Source organism: Leptodactylus fuscus, chromosome 4, assembly GCF_031893055.1.
Source record: "Leptodactylus fuscus isolate aLepFus1 chromosome 4, aLepFus1.hap2, whole genome shotgun sequence".
Taxonomy (NCBI): Eukaryota; Metazoa; Chordata; class Amphibia; order Anura; family Leptodactylidae; genus Leptodactylus; species Leptodactylus fuscus.
In genome coordinates this window covers 134,155,998-134,171,867 of record NC_134268.1, presented here as the reverse complement: position 1 = coordinate 134,171,867, position 15,870 = coordinate 134,155,998, and the positions used below count along the sequence as shown (strand labels likewise).

At 42.0% G+C, this 15,870-nt stretch overlaps 1 protein-coding gene across 5 annotated transcripts in view; it reads left to right on the top strand.

Moving 5' to 3' along the window:
• Positions 1 to 15,870, top strand: part of CTNND2 (catenin delta 2) — a 368,350-nt gene that overhangs the window by 49,139 nt on the left and 303,341 nt on the right. For all 5 annotated transcript variants that reach the window (XM_075271079.1, XM_075271077.1, XM_075271078.1 and 2 more), the window contains exon 2: positions 10,010 to 10,148. In XM_075271079.1, coding sequence (XP_075127180.1) covers positions 10,020 to 10,148 — 129 coding nt within the window. In that variant the 5' untranslated portion in view covers positions 10,010 to 10,019. The remainder of the gene's footprint in view (positions 1 to 10,009; positions 10,149 to 15,870) is intronic.

The window sequence follows — 15,870 nt, the reverse complement described above, 5'->3', positions numbered from 1 at the left end:
CCAAAAGTACCAGTACAATGCAGAGCCCAAAAAAGTTGACTCCATTTCGGAAACTACACCCCTCACAGAAAACATATCAAGGAGTATGGTGAGCATTTTGACTCAACAGCTGTGTAGGGGTGTAGTTTTCAAATGGGGTCACTTTTGTGGGTTTCCATTGTAATGTTACTTTAGGGGCTCTGCAAATGCGACATGGCACCTAAAAACTATTCCTGCAAAATCTGCCCTTCAAAAGCCAAATAGCGCTCTTTGCATTCCAAGCCCCTCATGTACCCATACAGCAGATCCTGAGTCGAATGGTGGGATCCCCTGAAACAAAGCTTTTTTTCCCCATAGACGATAATGGGGTTCAATATTCGTTTGATTAGTCGAATATTGAGGAGCTATCTGAAACGAATATCAAATATCGAATATTTCACTGTTCGCTCATCTCTATTCAGGATAAATTGTATAACTACCTGTGCTTTGTCTACTCTAACCCTTTGTGAAAATGAAAACCTTGTGGATAAAGTGACGTTTTAACAATTTTTCACTTAAACATCTCAATGTTAATAAAATCAGTGAAACAGCTGTAGGGTCAAAATGCTCACTATACCCCTTGATGAATTCTGACAGTAGTATAGTTTTCAAAATGGGGTCACTTTTGGGGATTTCCATTATATTGGTACTTTAGAGGCTCTGCAAATGATACGTGGCATCTGAAAACTATTCTAGCAAAATCAGATTTTGGCTGGGGCCCCACAGGCCGGAAATGCCACGATTTGGGAAAAATCGCGGCATTTTACAGTACTTGCAAAGTGGATGGGATTCATGCATGTCAATTATATCTGTGGAAACACCGGCGGCTTTTCCGTAGATATAATGGTAACAGAAAATCTGTGGAGGAAAAGTCTGTTAACTTTCTGTTCAAAGCGCTACAGAAAGAACCACAATGTGTTCCCATAGTGCTTTAGCGCTTAGCCCTTCCTAGTGTTGCTTTTTCCCTTCCGTGCATTGCTGTGTGTTCAAACATCAGTTTACACTCACAGGTGGGGTATTTCTATGGTCAGGAGAAATTGCAAACAAACTGTGAGGTTCCTTTTCTCCTTTAACCCTTTGTGAATTTGCTAATTTTAGAGATAAATGAATGTATTATTGGATGAAAATGAAATGTTTAACGTTTCTGCCTGTTTGGGTCTCTGCGCCACCCTCTGTGCGCACACTACGGCGCAGGGGCGGGCTCATTTTGATTCTTTGCTTAGAGTTTTTCATTGCACTGTGTGAATACTGATCTATTACTCTCCTCTGTAAATGAATTCCCACCACACCCATCTCCTGCACCTTGTTTCTCTCTGATCATCAAATGGTTAATTCTAGCCTTGCTTGTGTGATTGACAGCCTGTCTTCCAATCAAGCTTGGGGCAGATCTTTGGCTTTCTATACACAGGCCATCTGCCCACAAAGGCTTGCTGGCTATTGTGACTCTGTCCTTAGACTTTGTCCCTGCTAAGCTCATATTTCTTCTATTATTGTATTATTTATCTCAGAACCTTGGCTTCCTTTGTGACTATTCTCTTGGATTTTGATTCTCTACTCCGTTGCTTGACTGTTACTGGACCCTTGGATAGCTGACCTCCCTTTGTTGTTGTTTGTCTTGTCTGCGTTCTGTGTTATCACATATATAGGAACGGCCCGTCGACCAGTTGTCACTTATTGCTTAGGATAGGACTGGCAAACAGTTCTATTTTTTTTTTTTTATAAGTGAATACAAAAATATTGATCACTGTTTACCACAAATATGAAGTACAATGAATCATGAACAAAATCACTTGTGTAAGTTAAAGTTATTTCCATATAAAGTGACACATCTCAGTTTTGAAAAAATGAGGCCTAGTCCATAAGGCACTTTTAGGCTGTGTCTCTAACCGGTTAAACTATTTGTCTCCTGGAACCTTTCACTCTTTTAAACATGCTGCCATAACCACACTACTGAAAAAAATTTCCTCAACCTATCCCATGTTGCTAATTTGGGATCTGTCTCTAAACTCATGAAACACTTTACTCTCGCCTAATGTGCTGTCTTTGTTCTAGCTATTATATGGGTGCCTAGGAACCATCATTAAAATTCATTCTGGGGGGGCCCACTGTATATCTACTTACAAATATTACCTTATACGTGCTTGCAAATTACTAAAACGTCACCAATATTTTTCGGACTATAAGACGCACCCAGGTTTTAGAGGAGGAAAATAGGGAAAAAAAATTTTGAAGCAAAAAATGGTAAAATATTTAATATATGGGAGTTGTAGTTTTGCAACAGCTGCAAGGCCACATTGACAGGTGACCCTGCAGCTGTACGGGGACGCATAGAGTGTTTTTTTTTTGCGGGGCCAGAAGTACTTTTTAGTTATACCATTTTGGGGAATATCTATTGCTTAGATCACCTTGTATTGAAAAAAAAACCCGGTGGTTTATGACATATGATTTTCTACTTTTATATATATATTCTAGGGACAGGAGGTGATTTCGAACTTTTATTTATGTCATATTTTTATTATATATTTTTAAAGCTTTTTTTTTTTTTTTTTTTTTACTATTTTATTCCCCCCAGGGGCTTGAACCTGCGGTCGCTTGATTGCAAGTCCCATAGACGGCAATACAACTGTATTGCCGTCTATGGGACATTCTGTCTATTAGTATTACGGCTGGTCATAGACCCAGCCGCAATACTAATATATAGCAGTGACAGGCCTGGGAGCCTCATTAGGCTCCCGGCTGTCACCCGAACAGGTCGGCTCCTGCGATATCGCCGCGCAGGAGCCGGCCTGCAACTTTACAGGTACGGGGCCGGTGGGGACCGGCCCCGGGGGAGAAGGGGCCACCGATACTGACCCGGCATCCGCTGTACTAGAGAGGCGGGTGCCGGCGAGGGATAGACGCTGGCACAGGTGCCAGGGCCTGAGACATCGCTACGCTCCTCTGCCCTGCATGAAGCCAGTGGCTGGGGGACGGAGGAGCGGAATAGCATCACTCCTCCTGCTGCTGGCTTCATGCAGGACAGAGGAGCGCAGCGATGTCTCAGGCCCCGGCGTCTATCCCTTGCCGGCACCCGCCTCTCTATTACGGCGGGTGCCAGGCGCCACATTCAGACTATAAGACGCACCCTTCTTTTCCCCCCAAATTTTGCGTCTTATAGTCCGAAAAATACGGTAACTGTTTTTTACTTTCAGTACTAGCTTACTATCAAGTTTTTGCCCCTGATTTCTGTCTTGGGGTCCAGTTCATAGCCGGCTGCCTAGCTTTTGCCTTGAACTAGGCCCTCTTTGCTCTGTGAGATAAGAATATGTGTCCACATAGCAGCAAGTCATAACCTTCAAGAAGATGCCGCAAAATGATTGGGGCCCTGAACCCTGCAGTATTACTCAGGAGATGGTTCCCAGAGATCAAGTACCGTATATACTCGAGTATAAGCTGACCGGAATATAAGACGAGGCCCCTAATTTTACCACAAAAAACTGGGAAAACTTATTGACTTGAGTATAAACCTGGGGGTGGGGTGGGGTGGGGGGAAATGCAGCAGCTACTGGAAAATTTTAAAAATTAAAATGGCCAGAATTTCTGGGTGCTGGGGAAGGGGGTGTTTTGGTTGTCTGTCCTCCCCTGAGCTTGAGGACTGGGTTCCCCCCCCAATTGGAAATCAGCCTGGCTGAATATAGCGTATCTGCAGTGCTCCTATTAACCCCTTCCCTACAGAATAGGAGCACTACAGACACCCTATATTCATTAGACCGGGCACTTTCAGACACAGGGATACCTAATGTGTATGTGTTTCACAGTAATTTTCTGCTTGAGGCCAGGTTCACACCAGTGCTCGATCTCCGTTATGTAGGTTTTTGTTTCCTGCCCGAGAAACTGGCATGGCATGGGTTTGAAAAGTGTCCGCCGGTGAGCGTCTTCTACTCTCCGCAGCGAAACAATTTTTTTTTAACCAGACACAAAGTCGGACATGCAGAACTTTGTGTCCGGTAAAAAAAAACAAAACGGTTTTGCTGCGGAGAGCAGAAGACGCTCACTGGCAGACACTGAATGCTGGTTTCCGTCTTCTGCTGACAGAAATGGAAACCTGCATAACGGAGATCGGGTGCTGGTGTGAACCCACCCCTATATGTATTCTAGGGAAAGGAGTGATTTACAACTTTTATTTATTTTATTTTTTATTACATTTTTTTTTTTTTTTTTTTTTTATTAGACCCCCCAGGGGACTTGAACCTGCAATTCCCATAGACGGCAATACAAACGTATTGACGTCTATGGGAGATTCTATACATTACTATTGCGGAGGGTCATAGACCAGCCGCAATAGTAATATAGCTTCCGGCTGTCATCGGAACAGGTCGACTCCTGCAAGCTCGTCGCGCAGGAGCTGGACCACAACTTTAGAGGTGTGGGGCCCGGTGGGGATTGGCCCAGGGGCTAACTTTAAACTTTTTTTTTTTTGGGGGGGGGGGGGTAAGGGGGGGGGGGGGGGGCGCGACATCTCATGGGGGCATTGCCGCTGTTAACTCTTACAGCGGAGATGCCGGAGCTCGTGCCCGCGTTCTCTGATTGAGATCTTCAGTATTACCGCTGTAAGCGTTACAGTGGAGGTGCCAGTTGCTATGGCGACCACTCTGCAGAGCGGCACCATTACACTTAAAGACCCGGCATACAGACACCGGGGTGTGTGCCAGGGCCCGCAGCATCGCCACACTCCTGCCAGGAGCGTGATGATGCTGTACATTTCAAACTGCAGAAGTACTTACGGTACTTCTGCTAGCACGCTGGGTAGCAGACACACGCCGATACGGGCCTGACCTTACATGGCCATGTCACCCGGCATGTGATGGTGCTGTGTGTGTGTGTGTGGGGGGGGGTATACTGTATACCAATTGGACTGATTCTACAGTGTCTACAGTATGTAAAAATAAACTGCATAGTAATTATTTTTTCTCCCCGGTTTGCTCTTCTCTATTGACTTCAAGGACATTGCTTCTTCTTATCTTTGAGACTGCTTGTTTAGTGTATCATTTGCTGGTGCTACTTCTTCTCTTCCCCTTGCTGGTGGGGTTCCCCAGATCTCAGTCCTATGTCCCCTCCTCTTCTCTCTATACAGTATGGATAAACTATCAGCATATTTGGCTTTCAGCACCATCTTTATGTTTTTGACACCCAAATATGTGCCTCATCCTGTGATATCACTTCTGCATGATGACACACGCCCCAATTACTAATATTTAGACCATAAACTTATAGATAGATAAATAACATATCTTTTTGGATAAAAAGGCTGTGATGCGTTTATTATGGGGTTATCCAAATATATAATTAATTAAAATAATCCAATAATAAATAATTAAATAATCAATTAATAATTACAACCAATAACCAAAAAGTCAATGAAACCAATCCTCCCAGCATTAGCTGAGATTACAGTTCCCCACTAATAAAGCATTGCCGGCCGCCACAGCTGTCCAATCGGCTGTTTAGAGTTGCTGCTGGGCAGAATCCACAGCTGACAGAAATCTTCCCGCCAAAACTCTGCTGACCAATCAGCTGACAGAAGCTGCTGCTGGGCAGAATATCAAAACATAGAACCTGCTCATGGATTACCACAGCATGACCTGTGACGGACCTTCAATCAACTGAAGAGAATAAGGTAAGTAATCAACATAACCAGAACCATTTTATTAATGAGAGAAAATACCAATAAAGATAGAAAATAAAACACAATTTGGTGCTGGTACGGTAACCCCATGGGCCCCCATACGTAAGACTCCTGAGGGCTCTTTCATTACCCCAGCAAACCAGTGACTGTCTTTTTGCTGTCTTTACCAACTTTTCTTCCCTCTTCATTGTGTTTCCACCATCGAAACAACCTAAGGGTGCATGCACACTACGTAACGCCGGGCGTGTATGAGAGCCGTACACGCCGGCGTTACAGCAGGGCTGCCGAACACTTCCCATTCACTTCAATGGGAGCGCTCGTAAACGCCGCTGTTACGAGCGCTCCCATTGAAGTGAATGGGAAGTGTTCGGCAGTCTGCCGTAATGCCGGCGTGTACGGCTCTCATACACGCCCGGCGTTACGTAGTCTGCATGCACCCTAACTCTGATATCTCCATTTCCGTCTGTGCACTTGCCTTAACTCTGAGGCAGCATGTCTTGGGGTTGTAGATAACTCACATCTCTCCTTCACTCCACATATTAATTCATCTGCACCTTTCAAACTTCTACACAGACATATCTACATTGTGCCAGTTGCTGCACTGGGTCCATTCACCTCAGAATACAATTTATAGTCAATGGGATTATTATATTATGCCTTGTACGTCAGTTTTCAACACACACAAAAATGTTGTAAACTTGCAGCTTTTTTCTATTTTGTGCCACCCATAAATGAGGTATAAATGGCATAAATGATGATGGAAATCTACACCGGCTATGATCTGCCGCAGATTTCCTCTGCAGGTGCACATCCTGGTGGGTGGGGTCACCTCATTTTCCTTGTTTTTGGTGTCATATAAAGAGGAGATTCTCTATATTCCCAGAGATATTACTGGTTGAAAACACAGCCATGATTAGGATATTTATATGCAGCTGTATAATATACAGTATATTATCTAAACTCAACTGTTTTTAACCAGTGATATCTCTGGAAATAATGTAGATACCTATAGTGTAACAAAACGATTGCTCCCAGGTTATGTGAAATTGTCAAGATCTGGAAGATGAGGTGGAAATCCAGTGGCTGACAATCCAGATTACTGATGTAAGTGTGGTCAAATAACAGTGCGAGTTCGGTAAACAGGTTAAGGCAATAATTTTAGTGTGAGATGGAACTAGAAAAAAAATGCATTTGTGACAATTTCTCATGGGTTTGATTTTTATGGCATTCATTATGTGATAAAAATGATGTTTCCTGGGTCAGTATGATCACGTCGATACCAAATTTATATAGTATTTGTAATGTTTTGATACTTTTCAAAAAATTAAAAACTTTGCAAAATAGAAAAAATATTTTTTGTGTTGTCATATTGTTACACCTGTAAATTTTTTTTATATTTATGTCTATGGAGCTGTGTAAGGAGTCTTTTTATGTGGGACAAGATGGCATTTTGATTAATGCCATTTTAGGGGAAGGTGTGATGGTCTGATCACTTTTTATTCCATTTTTTATAGGTTGCAAAAAGTTTAGAAAACAGTTTTTAGGCCATTTTGATTCATTTTCCCTGCTATGCAGTTTACCGTATAGGATAAATATTTTAATATTTTATTAGTTCGGGCATTTTGGAGCACGGGGATACCTAAAGTGTTTTTTTTTCTTTCTTTTCTTCTTTTTTTGGTAGAGTTGGAAGGGACCTCAAGGGCCATCGGGTCCAACCCCCTGCGAGTGCAGGTTTTCCTAAATCATCCCAGCTATATGTTTATCCAGATTCCGCTTGAAGATTTCCATTGATGGAGCGCCCACCACCTCCCGTGGCAGCCTATTCCACTCTCTCACTACCCTCACTGTCAGAAAGTTTTTCCTAATGTCTAATCTGTATCTCTTTCCCTTTAGTTTCATCCCATTGCTTCTTGTACTTCCTTGTGCTAATGAGAATAGGGTAGATCCCTCTGCACTGTGACTACCTTTCAGATATTTGTAGACTGCTATTAAATCTCCCCTCAGCCTTCTCTTCTGCAAACTAAACAATCCCAGTTCTTTTAGCCGCTCCTCATAGGACATGGTTTGCAGACCTTCCACCATTTTGGTTGCTCTTCTCTGGACTTGCTCCAATATATCGATGTCTTTCTTGAATTGAGGCGCCCAGAACTGTACACAGTATTCCAGGTGTGGTCTGACCAGGGAAGAGTACAGCGGAATAATGACCTCTCTTGATCTAGATTCAATGCTTGTCTTAATACATCCCAGAATTTTATTAGCCTTTTTTGCAGCAGCACCGCACTGTTGGCTCATGTTGAATTTGTGATCTACTATTATGCCCAAGTCCTTTTCCCCTATGCTATCACTTAGTTCTATTCCTCCCATACTATATATGTTTTTTACATTTCTGTTACCCAGATGTAGAACTTTGCATTTGTCCCTGTTAAATACCATTTTGTTCGCCTCAGCCCATTGTTCCAGTGTGTCTAAGTCCTTTTGAATACACTCTCTCTCCTCTCTAGTGTTGGCTATTCCTCCTATCTTCGTATCATCTGCAAATTTTATGAGTTCCCCAATAATTCCATCGTCCAGATCATTTATAAAGATATTAAAAAGTACTGGGCCCAGAACAGAGCCCTGCGGCACCCCGCTTTTGACTTTCTTCCAGTTCGATGTGTAGCCATTTAGTATTACTCGTTGTGCCCGATCATTAAGCCAGTTGTGAATCCACCTAACTGATTTTTTGTCAAAGCCATACTTAATAATTTTTTCAATAAGAAGGTTATGTGATACTTTATCAAATGCCTTACTGAAGTCAAGATATACTATGTCCACGGCATTCCCTTGGTCCAACCATTCAGTGATTTTGTTGTAGAAGGAAATCAGGTTAGTCTGACAAGATTTATTGGTCCTAAAGCCGTGCTGGCTCTGGTTAATTAATGCCTTCCCATCCAGGTACCGAAGTAAATGTTCCTTGACAATTTGCTCAAAGATTTTTCCTGCTATCGAGGTCATACTTACCGGCCTGTAATTTCCTGGATCGTCCCTTTTCCCCTTTTTGTAGATGGGGACAACATTTGCCCTTTTCCAATCTAAAGGGACCACTCCTGTTTCCCATGACTTACCGAAGATTATAGCAAGGGGTTCTGTTATTTCCTCTGATATCTCTTTCAGGACTCTAGGGTGTAAATCATCTGGTCCTGGGGACTTGGTTTCCTGTAATTTGGCTAAGTGCTCTCTTACCAGACCTTCGCTTATAGTCAGCTTGGAGTCCTTTTTTGTTTTTGTTTAGGGCTAGTTAAGCGCCGTGCATTTTGGTCCTGATTTTGACATGGGAAGTCAATCATAGTATAGTCTCTCAATCGAGGAGTGACAATATCCACTTAACCCTGTCTAAGCCTCTCACCTCTACCAGGTTATAGTCCTCTCTACATCGGGCTGAAGAGATCCAAGTAGATCGAAACAGCTGTCCTCGATTGAGAGACTATACCTGGTAATAATCCCAGCGTCATTGCGAAACAAAGGCCTCTTGGAAGGTCGGGCATGATGCTAAAGGGAGAAGCCATTATTGGGTTATTTCACTGGAATCCTGTCATAAGACAGGCTTGCACATTCCAGTGAGCGCCCTCTATTGGTTTGCAATACTGAGGCAGCAAACTGTCTTCCTAATTACATCATGGAAGGCAGATTTGCATATTCTTCCCATAGTTCCTTAGTGGAGTGCTAAAGGCTTAACAAGTCTCCACACACCTATATGGTGGTCTCTCCCTAAGGAGTGACAATATCCCCTTAACCATGATTTTGCGTGAAGGGGTTATATCCCAAATATACACATATCTATTGTATTTACAATGAGAAAACCGTGTTATACAAAAATGTATTAAAGAAGTTACTGAATTTCTGGTTTTGATGGCCTCTCCTTAGGATAGACCATGAATATTAGATCTTCAAGGGTCTAACACCCAGGTCACCCTTAGATCTTCTGCACTGGGATAGTACGGTTCCCAATATCGTTTACATGCTGGGAGCAGCACTGTTCACTCACTATACAAATTGTAACCACATCTTTAGGTATTGCTGTCCCATAGACTTCAAGATCATTTCATAGACTGTAGTACCCGAAGCTGCCACTACATTTTGTATGATGAGTGAGCAGCACTGCTCACAGTATTTAAACATGACTATGAGCTTTGCTTTTTCTGGAACCCTGGTATATCTAATATTGATGGCCTGCCCCAAGGATGGGTTCAGAAATTATAATAGAAGTGTATACAGCCACTTTAAATTATAGAATGTGTTTAGGTTATAGTATGTTCATCAGTGTCTTTTCTTCTCTTTATTTTTTAGGTTAGAAACTATGCCCGTTCCAGCTCAACCATCATGTTCAGACAAGACTAGTTCATCCAGCCCAGAAATGAACATTTCAAATCGTGATGGTTCTGAGACAGAAACAACTTCAGCTATTCTAGCATCTGTAAAGGAACAGGTAAAATACTCACTTATGTGATGTACTGTGAATGGCAGAACAAAAGCAATATATTTTAATAGGACTTTTTCCCACCTGCACGCAGGGGGGCGTGATTTGGAGCTCTAATCAGAGACAGGCCATGTCAGAGCTCAGAATCATACTCCTTGCCTGCTGCGGCCTGATACCACCTTCCTGACAGTACAGAATCTAAATAGCATACAGTGGGGGAAAAAAAAGTATTTCGTCAGCCACCAATTGTGCAAGTTCTCCCACTTAAAAAGATGAGAGAGACCTGTAATTGACATCATAGGTAGACCTCAACTACGAGAGAAAAATGAGAAAACAAATCCAGAAAATCACATTGTATGATTTGGAAAGAATTTATGTGCAAATTATGGTGGAAAATAAGTATTTGGTCACTTACAAACAAGCAAGATTTCTCTCTCACAGACCTGTAAGGCTGGGCTCAAACAGGTTTTTTGGGCCTCCGCCTCAAAATCCGGTCCAAAAAACCCTGTGTGAACCCAGCCTAACTTCTTCTTTAAGGGCTAGTTCACACGTGGACATGGAGGAGGATTTTGACAGCGAAATCCACGTCACAATCCTCCTCCATACAATGTTAGTCTATGTAGACTGCTAGTTTTTTTTTTCTGCTAGCAGAGAAAAAGAAGCAACATGATTTTTCTTCAGGCGTTTTCCGCCTGAAGAAAGCAATAGAAGTGAATGGGAGGCGAAAAACGCGCAGAAAAAATGCAACGTGGTTTCTTCAGCCCATTCACTTTACAGGAGGGGAAAACAGCCTGGCTTTTTTTAAAGCTGTTTTTACAAAAAAAAAAGCTCCAAAAGAAAGTTTGGCAAGGTCCAAAAAAAGCTTCCTAATTAGGAAGCTTTTTTTTCTGGGGCCAAAATAAGCCACACGTTATTTACGTGTGAACTAACCCTAAGAGACTCCTCTGTCCTCCACTTATTACCTTTAGAAATGCCACCTGTTTGTACTTGTTATCAGTATAAAAGACAGCTGTCCACAACCTCAAACAGACTCCAAACTCCACTATGGTGAAGACCAAAGAGCTGTCAAAGGACACCCTAAACAAAATTGTAGCACTGCTCCAGGCTGGGAAGACTGAATCTGCAATAGGCAAGCAGCTTGGTGTGAATAAATCATCTGTGGGAGCAATAATTAGAAAATGGAAGACATACAAGTGCACTGATAATCTCCCTTGATCTGGGCTTCACGGAAGATCTCAGCCGTGGGGTCAAAATGATCACAAGAACAGTGAGCAAAAATCCCAAAACCACACAGGGGGACCTCGTGAATGTTAAACTACAAAAATCCACTGGAAAAATATATTACAAAGAAAATAAGTATATCCCACAAATATACCGTATTTTTCGGACTATAAGACGCACTTTTTTTCCTCCCAATATGGGAGGAAAATGTGTGTGCGTCTTATAGTCCGAATGCAGCGTGTGCAGCGTCTGTGTCCTGTCTATGAGGAGCAGCACGGAGAGCAGCACGGTGCCTGCCTGCTCTGCCCCTCCTTCCCTGTCTGTGTCGCGTGTTTGCAGGAGCGAGATATGAGAGGCAGGGAAGTAGGGGCGAGCCAGACAGGTGAAGGAAGCGTGGTTTCAAGCTTGCCGAGAAAACCACGCCTCTTTCACCCGTCTGGCTCGCCCCTCCTTCACTGCCTCTCAGATCTGGCTCCGGCAATGAAACCACACAGACAGGGAAGGAGGGGCGGGCCAAACGGGAGGAGGAGGCGTGGTTTTCTCGGCAAGCTTGAAACCACGCCTCCTTCACCCGTCTGGCCCGCCCCTACTCCCCTGCCTGTGTGGCTTCATTGCAAGAGCAAGATCTGAGAGGCAGTGAAGGAGGGACGAGCCAGACAGGTGAAAGAGGTGTGTTTTCAAGTTTGCTTAGAAAACCACACCTCCTTCACCCGTCTGGCCCGCCCCTTTTTCTCTTCTTACATAGCTTCACTGCAGGGTCTCTTTCCATCCATGGATGAGATTAGATAGAATAGATAGACAGACAGACAGACAGATAGACAGATAGATAGGAGATAGATAGATAGATAGATAGGATAGATTAGATAGATAGATAGATAGATAGATAGATAGATAGATAGATAGATAGGATAGATTAGATAGATAGATAGATAGATAGATAGATAGATAGATAGATAGATATGTTCAAATCACCCCATATCCCTACAATACATATAAAACAAAAACATTACTGTGAAACACATACACATTTGGTATCCCTGTGTCCGAAAGCCCCCGGTTCTATTTACATTGGTGAAATATTATATTATTAGGTTATTAAATATTTTACCAATTTTTTTTCCTTAATTTTTTTTTTCCCTATTTTCCTCCTCTAAAACCTTAGTGCGTCTTATGGTCCGGTGCGTCTTATAGTCCGAAAAATACGGTACATAACCAACCTATATGAATATACCAAAGAAATCATACATAAAACATAATTGAAAAATATAAATTATTTTATTAGCAAATTAAGCACTAAAAAGTAATGATAAAATCACAATCATTATAGAGGTCCCATCCAAAACCCAGCACAAAATTAGAGACAATACATAGATATCATGATCACAGCATGACAGAATACCATACAATATATATAATTACTCACAGAATTTAGTAAAAGGAAAATGTTTGTTTTGGTACCGTGTTAGCCAGTGGTTATAAAATATAAAAAACAAAAAAAACTTTGCAAGTCTTCAGTAGGTGATACCTTTTTTAATGGCTAACTCATAATGATGACAGGATATAACGTTTCGAAGCTTCCTCTGAGCTTCTTCTTCAGATATATCTGAAGAAGAAGCTCAGAGGAAGCTTCGAAACGTTATATCCTGTCATCATTATGAGTTAGCCATTAAAAAAGGTATCACCTACTGAAGACTTGCAAAGTTTTTTTTGTTTTTTATATTTCACAGAATTTAATGATATTCAGATATTTACATAGATTTTAATTATAATGCCATACTTATAAATAAATATAACATTACATGGCCTTGTAAAGAAATAGCACAATTGACAAAAGGTCTCCAATATACATGTGTGTATGCACCAAACAATTGCACATATCATTGCATAATAGCATTCTATTAGAGTATATCACAATAATTTGTTTACTAGGTATGATGCCATACATTTAAAAGGACATTACACACTATTGTGTCATTGCACAGACAAATAAAGACTGGAGTAGGTAAAAATAGACTCCAAATTGTGCAAAGGGAGTCTCCATTGCACAAACAAAATAAAGACTGGAGTGAATGGTAATAAACTCCAAAGTATGGCACAAATCGCAAATCTCCAAATCCTAATTATGTGCATGTGTATATGCACAGAACACATAAAGATACAATAAATATTACCATACAATGAAAACAAAATACATGGATGAGCCATGAGCCCCTACACGTGTTTTGCCCCTGGCTTCCTCAAGTGGTCTAGTGAATGAACTGCAGAGAGCTGGGACCAACGTAATAAAGGCTACTATCAGTAACATACCACCAGGGACTCAGATCCTGAAATGCCGGACGTGTCCCCCTGCTTAAGCCAGTACATGTCCGGGCCTGTCTGAAGTTTGCTGGAGAGCATTTGGATGATCCAGAAGAGTATTGGGAGAATGCCATATGGCTAGATGAAACCAAAGTAGAACTGTTTGGTAGAAACACAACTTGTGTTTGGAGGAGAAAGAATGCTGAATGGCATCCAAAGAACACCATACCTACTGTAAAGCATGGGGGTGGCTACAGCCATGTATAATGAGATTTTGAGTGCAAACCTTCTTCCTTAAGCAAGGGCATTGAATATGAAACGTGGCTGGGTCTTTCAGCATGACAATGATCCTAAGCACACCACCAGGGCAATGAAGGAGTGGCTTCGTAAGAAACATTTCAATGTTCTGAAGTGGCCTAGCCAGTCTCCAGATCGCAACTGTATAGAAATCCTTTGGAAGGAGTTGAAAGTCCATGTTGCCCAGCAACAGCCCCAAAACATCACTGCTCTAGAGGAGATCTACATGGAGGAATAGGCCAACATACCAGCAACTGTGTGTGCCAACATTGTGAAGACTTACAGAAAATGTTTATCATCATCCTTTATCTTCCCATTCTTGTCATTGCCAACAAAGGATATATAACAAAGTACTGAGATGAACTTTTGTTATTGACCAAATGCTTATTTTACACCATAATTTGCAAATAAATTATTTCCAAATCAGACTTTTTTCTGGATTTGTTTTCTCATTTTGTCTCTCATAGTTGAGGTCTATCTATATGTCAGTTACAGGCTTTTCTCATCTTTTTAAGTGGGAGAACCTGCACAATTGGTGGCTGACTAAATACTTTTTTTCCCCACTGTATAGTTCCAAAACAGCGCTCATCGTTCAGGTTCAATTTTAAATTATGTAAATAGCTGGACTTGTCGGAGGTGGTGAAAGGTCATCTTTAAGGTTCATGTACATGAAATGGCATTAGACTTCTTTAAATTCATCAGTACAAAAACCAGCAGAATGTAGCACAGCTGTAGGTATGGTTAGTTACCTAGAGTAAAAACCCTCAAAGAAGGCCTCAAAGGACAACATAAGATACAGCAGAAAAAAAAGGCCTAAAACAACTCTTATTCTAATACAATAATAAAATGTTGAAACTCGTTCATCCAACAAAAATTAGAATTTGTGGAAACCAATAATCACTGCAGGGCAACAGAATAAGCTGACAAGAAAAGCCTCATCAAGCAAGTCCCCTGTTATATAGAATGGTCTTACCACATGTTTGGTTGCTCCCTGTATGGTCTTCTAGATTGTGTTTGCTACCAGTATAAAAGACTTTAGTGGGTGCAACATCAACAGGGTATTCTAGCATTTAGGTGGGAGTCACCGGCCACTGAACTGACCCTGTGATGCCTTTAATTATCTGGCCTTTGATCACTCATAAATTGCTCTCACCCGTACAAGGGCAGTGCCCAAGCTTGCCCTATAACAAATTGACCCTAGATTGCCCTATCGTCAATATGTATTTCATCAGGAAGGTACTGGGACTCAGGATCTATATATAAGGCCAAAAAGCACTGCAAAGTGCTGCTGCAAGAGGAGCAACAGCCCCACCCTATACAATGGAAGAGAGCTGTTTAAATATGCAAAGCTTGTATCCAATCAAACACAACAGGTGTATTCACCAAAACAGGAAGTGCTCAGCGGCAAAGCACGTATAACCAGCGTCCAGCAAACACAAGAACATGGGCAGCACGTGATGCTGTCGACCTTTGCGTCTGCCTACTGTGGCTAAGTCCTGCACTTTCCGGTTAGCTCCAGTTAAGTCGGTGTGTTGGGACTTCCCAATCAAGCTATAGCATATGGAGTTTGTCTGCTGCCTAAAAATGCTACGTGGTAGATGCTAGGTTGTAGTTGAAGTTGAATGCTAAGTGGTAGTTGAATCATACAATAGATGTAATATGAAATAGACTCGAGGGGAAAAAAAGTAAATAAACAAAATGTGTTTATATATGCCAAAATAAAGGTGGACACCGCATCAGAATTGGACCAAAATGCGCCTGCCACGGCTATCGCGGCTTCCGACAGTCGCAGCTTCCCCCTCCGGAGTAGGCTCAAATAAATGGCCTAGTCCAGAGGGTTCTGCTGTGAGGTGGACGCCGGGGCTGAATCAGCCACGGAGTCCGCCTGAAGAAAGGGCAGCTTGCTTCTTTTTTC